Source organism: Octopus bimaculoides, chromosome 6 (genome assembly GCF_001194135.2).
Source record: "Octopus bimaculoides isolate UCB-OBI-ISO-001 chromosome 6, ASM119413v2, whole genome shotgun sequence".
Taxonomy (NCBI): domain Eukaryota; kingdom Metazoa; phylum Mollusca; class Cephalopoda; order Octopoda; family Octopodidae; genus Octopus; species Octopus bimaculoides.
In genome coordinates, this window is record NC_068986.1 from 3,331,851 (window position 1) to 3,343,658 (window position 11,808).

Here is an 11,808-nt window from a genome sequence, read left to right on the forward strand (position 1 = left end):
TCGATTTCATCAACCAAGTACTTGACTGATATTTACTTTGTTTGAGTTCAGATTACAGCAAGGTTGGCATTGCCTTTCATCCTTTTGGAGTCAATAAAGGCAGACAAAATATATGGCTAAGCATTTTACCTGGCATGCTAACAATTCTGCCAACTCGCAGCCTTACTGCCTTAGATAATAACATTTATAAAATTTTTTTTTATTCTAATTTTGGCACACGATCAGCAATTTTGAAGGAAAGGGATAAGCCAATACTCCTGACCCTGGTTCTTTACCTTTTATCCCTCCACAGTTGATAAAATACTAGTTATAAAGCACTGGTCAAGTACTAGGGTCAATAGTATCAATTTTCCCATTTGCCCAAACCTTCATTGACGTTTTTGATCCACTTGAAGTAGAAGCAGAAGGTGGAAAGAAAAGTGCTTCCCTCCATTAATTTGTTGAAAGGTAAACAAGACTATTAACCATGCACTCCCAAATGGGTTTACTCTCAGCATGTGTCTGTAAGCTGAACAATGTTAGCTAGGGGTGGGCACTCACTGGATTGTTGTTAGTGGGATTTAACTCAGAATGTAGAGAATCAAGAGTTCTGCCCTACTAATTCATTCAATCCATCTTCCTTACGATAAAAAAATAATTATCATCATCAAAATTATAATAGCCCACCAGCTATTTACAACACCAGTGATTTGTTAATCACTCTTTTTCAATATGAGTAGAAGCAAAGTTTTCTAAACATGTGATAGATAGAGAATACTTGTAACTGATGTTGAACATATGCACAGAAAACCCATAACCAGCAATTTAACCACTGCTGCTGGACACTGGCTCTTACTGGTTCTATAATAAAAACTTGTTTAAAACAAGTCACCTAAATAAAAAACCTTGCATCAAAATTTTATGTTATATTCCAAATTTCAGCTAAATAATGAAATTATTTTACTCAATTCATCATTACTCTGAAAATCAAGTGAAACAAAGGCAGTGTCTATCAATGAAAATATGGTAAAAAGGGTGAAAAAAGAAAAAAACCCACCTTTCCAGTTTATTGATAGATTGCACATTTTGCTTATTTGTGGCGCTATTATATTACAAAACTCTTCAAAGTTTATGTAAGATTTATCTTCACTCGCAGTCTGTTTGATAAAAGAGTTCACCAAAGCATCAATCTCGTCATCTGTGAGTTCACATTTTCCCATGTCCAAAAGAGATCTGGAGATAAAAGAAAAAAAAAAATGAAGGAAAAGAAGTTAGAATAATTAAGCATAATGGAATTGAAGGCTTGTGATATCTGTGGAGTATCTCCTTCTCCCATTATAATTATTTCTGTAGTCTTAAGGATCTGGAACTCGAAGAAGAAGCTTACAAGCGGAGTGCACTTCAATAGTCGTTTATTTTTAGTTCTCTTTCATGTGGCTCGCTCCCAGTGACCATCTGTATGGCAGCGTGTGGTTCGTTATAGCTCTGTTCATGTGAGGTTCGTTACCTCTGGAGATAACAGTTGAAGTTAGAGCGAGATAAGAGTCCACTGTGAGCTGCCAGCTTCGCAGTGTTCCTCAGCGTAAGCAAGAAGGAAGAGAGAAACAGAATGTCTTAATTCTCCTGCTTAAAGAGTTGTTGCTGATGAGAGTCTCTCTGTCGTCGCATGCATGGCAAATGATTGCAGGCGAGATCTTGCTCCTGTCTCAGGCATGGTAATGGCTACCAGCGAGATCTCATACAAAATGGCACTGGCTTCTTGTGCCTCGCTACATAGGTCTCAATTTTAGAATATAAATTTTATAAGATATTAGCTTGGGAAAAAAGGTACCATAAAATATTGTACAAAAGAATTTTAGAGTCAGAAGATATAACACTTCTGCAAGTCAATGAGAGAGGGTCAAAGCTTAGTTTATGGTACTATGTTATCAATGATATCATGCCACCAATATTGCACTCTCTGGAGTCAAGACACATTTAACTTATTGATCCAACTTTCCTAGTAAGGATAGCCAAGTTGTTTCATAAAAAGTGACACACACACACACACATCATCATTTAATGTCTATTCTCCATGCTGAGATGAGTTGGATGGTTTGACAGGAGCTGGCCAGCTAGAGAGCTGCCTGGGATCCATTTGTATGTTTTAGCATGGTTTCTAGAGCTGAATGCCTTTCCTAATGCCAACCACTTTATAGTGTGTACTGGGTGCTTTTACACGGCATATATATTTAAATTCAAGAATTTTAATAACATAGGTAGTACCAGAAGTAATACAAAAGTGAATACAACTTATTAACTGATAAAGATTATTCGAATTGTCTGTATTAATAGAATGACTCGTTCTTAATATTAACACTTCTTGTTTTTCACTGACAGTATATGAAGGGCTCCAAGAAAAAGCAGCATGCAGTCATTGAGTTCTTAACAGAAAAGGGGTGCAAGCTGTCGAACATCTGAAGTATACAGGGAGTTTACAGAGATGACATCATCAACAAGGGCAAAGTGCACGAATGGATGAAGAAATTTAAAGACATGAAAACCAGTCAAACCATGGAGTGGAAGGCCACCAGCTGTGGCACCTGACCTGAATCACCAGCGAGTGGACAAATTGATTTTATATGGTCAAATAAGTCACAATTCATGAGCTTGCTGCACAACTGGGATGTGGTCACAAAGAATTCTAAAAGATGGAAGACTATAGGTATCAGAAAGTGTTTGCAAATTGGGTATCTTGGTAGCAGATACCGCATTTGAAGGAGAGAAGTATGGGTTCTGATCTGTTAGAAACCAATGAAAACCTTTTGTTTTCCTGACCTGGTGATAGGGGAAGAAACATGACCATATCTCTCTATGATCCAAAAAGGAAGTATCAGCCCACTGAATGGCATCACACCACTTCTCCAAGACCCTAAGAAGTTCAAGAGCCAGAGCAAAGCAAATTTCTTAGCAACATCATTATGCTTCAGACTGGAAAAAGAAATAACTTACTTGAACATTACCAAAATTTCAGATCTGTCCAGAGTTTCACTAGAATCCACATCATACATGCGAAATAACATCTTTAACTTGTCTGTGGCTGTACCTACAAAAATGGAAGTCAAGATAATCTTAGAACTTAGCCATACCTGCATCTTCTAAAAACGTGTACCCATTTCTATATGACAACTGGCTTCTTTGATTTTCAAGCTACATTAGTCCACATAAGGTTGTGGATTCAGTTTCTGAATGGGTGTTACGTCATGTACTTGAGCAAAGCACTTCATTCCACATGGCTCTAATCCATTCAGCCTGAGAACAAGTACTAGCTGACTGCTGGTGCAGCCCTCTTACCCACTGGCTGTCACATCCTCCATGTTTAACTGGATCAAGGATTGAAGGGCTATGATGGTATTTATGTGTCAAACAAACTCCAGTCAAAAATGTGCTTGACCAGTAGTGATTGTAGTAAACTCTATATTGTGAATGTATCTTTCATCCTGGGCAAGACATTAAACAATATCTGGTTGTGAGCCTCCACCTGGGGAATTTAGGGGTTTTGGGCAGTATGGTGTTACCCCTAAATAAATACTACTGCCAAGTCCACTCTGGCCTGGGGTGATTATATATATATAGGGCCCTACTTATGGGTTAAATAGCAAAAGATGGTCCTGTAGGGGAGTGTACATGACTCAGAGGGAAGCTGGCCACAAGACCTGTATCAGACAGGTCTACCTATACATTATTTACATTTGACGGATATTTGTCCTCATCTTGTTTGTTGTTAACACAATGTTTCGGCTGATATACCCTCCAGCCTTTATCAGGTGTCTTGGGGAAATTTCGAACCCTGGGTTCTCATTCCTCAGGTATTTTTCGATAATATTATTATCATTATTATTCAGGTTACTGCTTGGAATCGAACTTGGAATTTGGAAGTTAGTAGTCCGTGCTCTTAACTACTACGCCATATGCCTGTGGACAATTGTGGAGGGAATTTTAGGGCTTATAGATCTTATATTTTCCTATCCTTCCTGAATATCGGTTCCCATATGCTATAGATATCTACACTTGGTCTGCTTAGGAGGTTGTTGTGTCCTAGCATATGGGATTGAACTCGGAACCATGTGGTTGGAAAGAAAACTTCTTAATCACACAGCCACACATATTATCTATGGAAATTACTAATCATCGATAGTTATCTTTTTTTTTCAAATTGTCATTCTGCTCACTTGTGAAAGAAAAATGGAAATCATAAACTTGTGGGCCTCACCGAGGCGATGACTACGGACCGAGACCTTTGGAAATGGGCTGTGCGTGAGAAGACCCGGCAAGCCAAGTAAGATCGTTGCCAGTGCCCCTGGACTGGTTCTTGTGCGGGTGGCACATGAGATGCACCATTTTGAGCGTGGCCGTTGCCAGTACCGCCTGACTGGCTCCTGTAGGATTTTCGAGCGAGATCGTTGCCAGTGCCCCTGGACTGGCTTGTGCGGGTGGCACATAAAAGACACCATTTCGAGCGTGGCCGTTTTCGTGCGGGTGACACGTAAAAGCACCCACTACACTCTCTGAGTGGTTGGCGTTAGGAAGGGCATCCAGCTGTAGAAACTCTGCCAAATCAGACTGGAGCCTGGTGTTGCCATCCGGTTTCACCAGTCCTCAGTCAAATCGTCCAACCCATGCTAGCATGGTAAGCGGACGTTAAACGATGATGATGATGATGATGAAACTTGTTTTTCAACTTCGATGGCACAATTTGTTAGTCTATATTTTTGTTTTACCATACTAGTATGTGTTAGATGACTATTATTTAGGTGTTGTTTTACAGCTTAATACTTTCCTTGTTGCTAACCTTTACCCGTTTTACAAGTATGAGGCCTCTTATCTCGCACGTCTTAAAATGCATATAGCCAGTGGCTTAATCGGTACGGGGAAATGACAACATTGTTTTTAAGATTAGGATATTCAAAGGAGTGCCAAATATAAGCACACACACATACATACATACACACACACACACACAATAAGGCCTTGATTTCTTGTAACTAAAGAGAGGGTGGGGAGGAAAAATAAAGGAACTGATTGTTGACTTACCCTTTGTGAATAATGCAACAATGTTGAAAAAATCACGGAAGGAAATGTAATTTTTATTCCCAGTGTCAGCAAGACTAAACATTCGTTCAACAAATTCGGAGTCGGTTTTCATTGCCAAAGCTTCTGCAAATTCAGCCTAAATTTTGAAATTGTAAAAGACCAAAGAAAAAAAAAAAAAATGAATACATATATTTCAAATGAATAGACTGACATATTATCCTTAAAATCACATTAAGTGACACTAACAGAATTTTGTATGTTTTTGATTGGCTATTTACCAACACAAGGTCTTGGATTTTCAACTAAGTTCATTTTATCAGACAGAGTCAAATTGAACAAATCAAATTTTACAGCATGTTTCACTCTGAAATGCTAACCAAAGTCAGACGTATCTAATTCAACAGCATTGGATTACATACTATAATGACCTACACTCCTCTGGACTGATAAACAGTACCATTCCTGTCCAAATCTTTTCAATGTCCTCTTATGAGCCCCATATATCTCATACTAAATACTTTTTCCAATAAAATCTAGAAAGTGTTAATCTCTCTCTAAATCCTTCCCTATATTTTTTCTACAACACAAGGGCCTCTGTTGATCAAGGTTGACTATACCTCTACACATTTATGAACAGGCCAAATCAAGATTTTTTTGAACAAGGCTGCCAGGTGCTCTTACATGTAAATCTCCCTTTCTCCATGTCACTAATACTTATTTAAAAGAAAGACAGCAAACCTGACACCTGTGTGATTAGAAGACAAACAGACGCAGAAAATACAAGGCATCTTGCTTTGATCCCCAAACACTTATGTCTGTCCCCTGCCCTGGATTCATACTTTATTGGCTCAAAAAGGATAAAGAAAAAAAGCAATGTTGCCCCAGCACGATTTGAACTCAGAGTGCAGTGAGTCAAAACAAATACAAGGTGTTCAATGTTCTAATGATTCAGCCAATTCACTGCCTTTTTCTCCTCCATAAATATTTGCATAAGCTGTATAAACCACTGTTACCAGCTGTAACCCAATAAAGGAGCCTTTATGTGGTCATTTGGCCAACTAGAAATAACAGCCAACCCCAGTACATTTCTTTCAAGCCTGGTACTTATTCCATCAATCTCTTTTGCCAAACTGCTAAGTTACAGAGACATAAACACCATTTGTCAAATGGTGGTGGGAGACAAACACAGTCACAAAGACACATGCTCATAGAAACATATACAACAGGATTCTTTCAGTTTCTGTCTACCAAATCCACTCATAAGGATTTGGCTAGCTTGAGGCTATAGCAGAAGACACCCAAGGTGCCACATAATGGGACTGAACCCAGAACAACATGGTTGGGAAGCAAACTTTTTACCACACAATCATGCCTGCACCTACGTCAATATTTGTTTCAGAAATATGCCACTTTAACTTCTCAGATATTCTAAAGGCTATTTTACAGTCAATATATCACAGGGTGGAATAAAATGGATACAACTGGTGAAGCAATCACCAGCAGATGATAGAACTTGATATAATTTATTGACTGGCTCTTGTGCGGGTGGCACATAAAAGACACCATTTCGAGCGTGGCCGTTATCGTGTGAGTGACACGTAAAAGCACCCACTACACTCTCTGAGTGGTTGGCGTTAGGAAGGGCATCCAGCTGTAGAAACTCTGCCAAATCAGATTGGAGGCTGGTGTTGCCATCCGGTTTCACCAGTCATCAGTCAAATCGTCCAACCCATGCTAGCATGGAAAGCGGACGTTAAACGATGATGATGATGATGATGATGATTATCTTCATCAACACTAGAAAATATACTTACTTTTGACATCTCAAAGTCCAGCATCTCTTTAGAGTGGTGCATCTGTTTTTTATCCAAATTAGGATCATAATCTAAATGAAATGCCTGAAAACAAAAGAAAGTTTTGAAGTATGTATGTATGTATGTACATGCAATGGTATATGGAGCCCAATTACAACAACAGCCAGCTATTGCCAGCAAAGGTTTTGGATGCCAACTCTGTGCAAGACATTGTAGATCTTTGGCTGGGCTAGAAAGTCACATTCGATCACAACACCGTTAAGTTAAGCTTCATGCAATGGCCATACTCAATAACGAGGGGGCAGCCATCACATATATATATATATATATATATATATGAGAGAGATAGGTATAGTTACTTCATGAAGCACTGTCATATTTTTAATATTTTTTAAAGTCAAAACAATGCAAGCAATAAAAGATTAATAATATAGGTTGACAGTGGGTACTTTTGCCTGGTACTGTACTTTGTTTCAGGATTAGAACTCCTTTAGGATATTTATGGAGAGAAAGTGTTGACAACTGATTTCTCTGTTCTGTCGGGTCTGTTTTTAATGTGATGAAATTTAAAATATTGAAATTCAATTTTCTTTTATCATCTACTCCAAAGGGAAAAGCAGTGCCTTTACTCTTAACAGGACTTCTGGGGCTGATGGGAGAGAGAAAGATATCCTCAAACCAGAGGCTCAAGTGGTGATGTGGCAGAACAAGTCTACTACCTAAGTAGGCCATGGAGAGATTTGAACACAGAACTCTCAATGAGCCAGAAATAAAAAAGGAGTTGGAGTAACACAAAGCATTCAATCTGATGTTCATATGATTCTGCTAATTAACTGTACCAGAACTGGTGCTTTTTAATGACTCTTAAAAGAGGAAAGACAAAGTTGACCTCAGCAGGATTTAAACTGAATGCAAAATGTCAGCCAAATATCAACAGGTATTTTAGCCAACAACTATCAACTTGCCCCTTAAATCCAGTGATGAAGTGAAGTAATTTCAGGAAATCATTGTGCATGTTGAAGCTTTTCTTTCCATCAGCTAGAAGATCAACAGTTTGAAGCATATAGTTTTAATATAATACCATATCAGTCATATTACTCATGATAAACTACTTATTCCAGAACTGGGATACACAGACATTAAATATCGAGAATTTTCTCAGAAGTTCCTAAAGACAGTTGAAACTTTGCCATCTTTAGAAAACAAAAGCACCTGAAAAAAATCACATTAATAACAATTCAATTTCTAACCTCAGAAAAGACATTCTTGAGGAATTTTTCCAAAAGTTTCTTTCTCTTCTTCCTTGTAATAGCTGAAGACAACAGCTCTTTCTGCTTCGTATAGTGCCAGGTGACTTTTTTACCATTTCTTTTTATGCCACTGTCTGTTTCTTCAGCAAACCTTAAACGGTCCTGTTCTGTTTTAAATTGCAGAATCTGTGAGAAAAATAAGACTTATTTACTCTTAAAAAGTCATTTCAGGTAAAATAAAAATTAACGGTTTGTTGTTTTGGATGTTAGTGTGTTGCCTCTAATAAAGCATTTAGTATATACTTAGCACAAAGATCAGTGTCTGTAAATAGCCATGTATTTTTTGTGTTATGGTATATATATATTATTATATATATTAACTATATATATATATTAGCCATGTATTTATATTAGCCATGTATTAACCATGTATTTTTTGTGTTATGGTATATATATTAACTATATTTATTGTTAAAATAGGGTTCATAAGTAAAATTATAATGTAAAGTCTATAAAGGACTGAATTCAGTTTGCAAAATTTTAGTCTTGTAATGTCCCTTTACAAATGTATAATGTATTAAAATTACTGGATAAGGAAACTCAAAATTTATGAGACATGTCAACCTAGAGTCCAGCTGTGTTCTCATGTCAAATCAATCTTTTTATATTCTGCTAAAAAGCAACTCTGATAATTACTTCCCATCATAACCTGTTGGAATACATCCTTTGAGTATCTCAGTATGTCAATAATATTTGAATTCATAACGAGTCAATTTATGATAACATGAATGCATGTCTAAGATTTAACCATTACCAAAGGAATTTCAATAAGACATCCTAAAGGCTATAGTTGGAATTATGAAACCATTTTGCTTTGAAGTAGTTGCTTCATCCTAGGTCAAGATTTATCAAGTAGACCCATAATCATAGACAACCCAGTTGTGACCTTCTTGTCATTTTAAGGATAAGTAGGCACTGTGTTATTTGATGTATTCATAAGGCAGTTTGATTGGAGGGAAATTTGGCAGCCGTGTCTTGTAGATTGAACAGAGGTGGCTCTCTAGCAATGCTTATTAGTTGCAGGCTACATTGCAACGATTGGGTTACTTGCAGTTTCAGACTAACAGAACATGGGGCCAAAAACCAACTGAAAAAAAAAAACAAAGCATTTAGCTTAACAATAAAATATACTCAAATTCAAAGAATTCTTAAAATATAGCTATGAGTGAACTCAGTAATGTCCTAAAACATCAGAATATTGATGTTGTTGTGAGACAAGACTGAGATGAATGAAGAAGAAAAACAGAGCAAAGTTAACTTTACTTCAATTGTTTCTAATTCTTGTTCAATGGAAAAAACAGAAGATTTTCACCACAAGATCTTTAGCAAAAGTTTAGTTCTAGGTATATAAAAGTTTGAGCCATCAAATCTCTCCAAACAATATCAATAAGGAAACCTCTATGCAAATCTGTTAGAAGAAGTAACCAAATTTTCTTCAAATCACACTATAAAGTTGTTTTATTAAAAAAAAATACAAAAGGAGCACATTGGATAATGTAGTCCTGGATACACTGTCTGAATAAAATAAAGTATGGTCAAGGATGCAGTACTTTTGACCAAAGGTCTTCTTGATCAGAGCTGATATGGAGTCAATAATATGCCAATACCAAAAGACATAAAACTTCAATTTCTCTCTTAGGTTATTTTTACTTATTTCTCTGTTTAATTTAACTATGACTAACTTGGTTTTTTTTTTGACAAGAAACTAAAAACCAACATGACACTGCAAAGAGTAGACAAGACTAAAAACAAATGTGAAAGCTGTCGAAAATTGTTAGTAGATAAAATAAAAAAATAGATAAAGCTATTTACTAAATCATATGATCTTGGTACTTTAATGAGGAGAAATGTACAGCCCCTGTTGACTGCAAGAGTTATGTCAATATCATCCATGTCTTGAAAGCATAAAGTCCGAATTCTTTTACCATTTTCCCACATGTCTATTGTAGCACTTTCACGAAATAAAATTTCTAGCGCAGTTGAAGACTCTGGATGTTCAATCCATTCCAAGACTGTTAATAAAAATAAAGAAAAACCGAGGTATAGAGTATAAACATTTGACAAAACTAAAAGAAGTTTTAACTTTAAAAGTAACATCCTTTATATTCATGAAAGCATTTGAAAGCTCGTTACACATTATCAAAATATTTTCTTGTGAATTAGCAATAAAAAGCCATAGGAATTTTTACAATAAAATTGATATATTTATATGAACTTTCACAATAAACATCACTTAAATTCAATATTACTAACATTTATTTTTTATAAATAATTTTTATCATACATGGCTCAAATGTTAAAGAAAAGCTTTCATTCTCCTTTAGTGAGAATATTGTAATGGTGAATTGGTAGAGACATGAGAACTATGGAGAAAATGTCTAGCTATAACCAGCTACACTCCTTTACATTCTGAGTTCAAATTCTTCCAAAATTGATCTGGCCTTTTATCTTCCTGAAGGTTGCTAAAGTAACAGTCAAGAAATGAGGAGATTCAGATCAACTATAATCACCACCACTACAAGATATATAGCTTTCTATCGATGGAGAAATCGATATAATATTGCAACAATTTTATTAAAAATCATTAAATATAGCATAAAAACTTCTTCAATAACTCAAAATGAATTTTAACTAAACTCTACTCATATAAATTGTTTTAATCCTATAGGACCTATGCCATCGAAGCTTAATTTTATTGGAACTGAGATACATTCCACCATGTTACATATGATATCTTTAACTTCATTATCTTTGGTAGGTCCCAGATTTTATGTGTCTGCCATTGACATCAATGCAGTTGAATGGTCTTCATTCTCTGTCGGTGTACAAGGTCTCCAAAATATAATATCTGATATGGCCTGGTGTTCAGCATGATAAGATTAGCCAGCAAAGTCTACTCTACATTGAACAACCAAGTAGAAATGAGTGGAATGTGTCCACAAAACTCTTTGGTCTTGTATTCATACTACAATATGTTTAGAGTCTACATGGGTTGCATGTACTACCAAAGGCAATCTTGAAAATTCTTCAAAATAGAGAATTCTCTCTACATATGTTCTGAAGAAGGCCAATCTTGGTGACTTTGAGATATTTAACTGTCAGATGTTGTGAAGTTTATTATAGCTGACGTACTGAACCAGACACCCACCATCGATTATGATGACAAGGATTCCAGTTGATTCAATAAATGGAACAGCCTACATGCGAAACATGCCCTTGACATAGTTCTCAGTTTCCATCTGCCAAATCCACAAGCTTTGTGGCCCAAGGTTGTAGTGGAAGACACTTGCCCAATGTGCCATGCAGTGGGGCTGAACCCAGAACCATGTGGCTAGGAAGCAAACTTCTTACTAGACAGCCATGTATATTTAATGATTAAATGAGTATCTAAATACATTGTAAACAGATATTTGATTCATTACCTCTGTAGACATTTTGAGTCGTATCTTGTAGCGTCTCAACAGAATGGTTACTTTTCGTGAACTGATTCTTCAATTTATTCGTATAACATCTTTTATACCATCCCAGTGTGTAGGTCAAGAGAAGGAATACTATAAAAAGGTTTCAAAAATCAAAATTAGTCAAAGAAAAATTTTAGTAACAGATATCAATATTTTTATTAGAAAGATTAG

At 36.3% G+C, this 11,808-nt stretch overlaps 1 protein-coding gene across 2 annotated transcripts in view; it reads right to left on the bottom strand.

Moving 5' to 3' along the window:
• Positions 1-11,808, bottom strand: part of LOC106882005 (dual oxidase) — a 59,340-nt gene that overhangs the window by 13,335 nt on the left and 34,197 nt on the right. For both annotated transcript variants that reach the window (XM_014932549.2, XM_014932557.2), the window contains 7 exons: positions 11,599-11,727; positions 9,989-10,188; positions 8,117-8,302; positions 6,867-6,950; positions 5,053-5,188; positions 2,971-3,064; positions 1,037-1,212 (listed from right to left, as the gene is read on the bottom strand). In XM_014932549.2, coding sequence (XP_014788035.1) covers positions 1,037-1,212; positions 2,971-3,064; positions 5,053-5,188; positions 6,867-6,950; positions 8,117-8,302; positions 9,989-10,188; positions 11,599-11,727 — 1,005 coding nt within the window. The remainder of the gene's footprint in view (positions 1-1,036; positions 1,213-2,970; positions 3,065-5,052; positions 5,189-6,866; positions 6,951-8,116; positions 8,303-9,988; positions 10,189-11,598; positions 11,728-11,808) is intronic.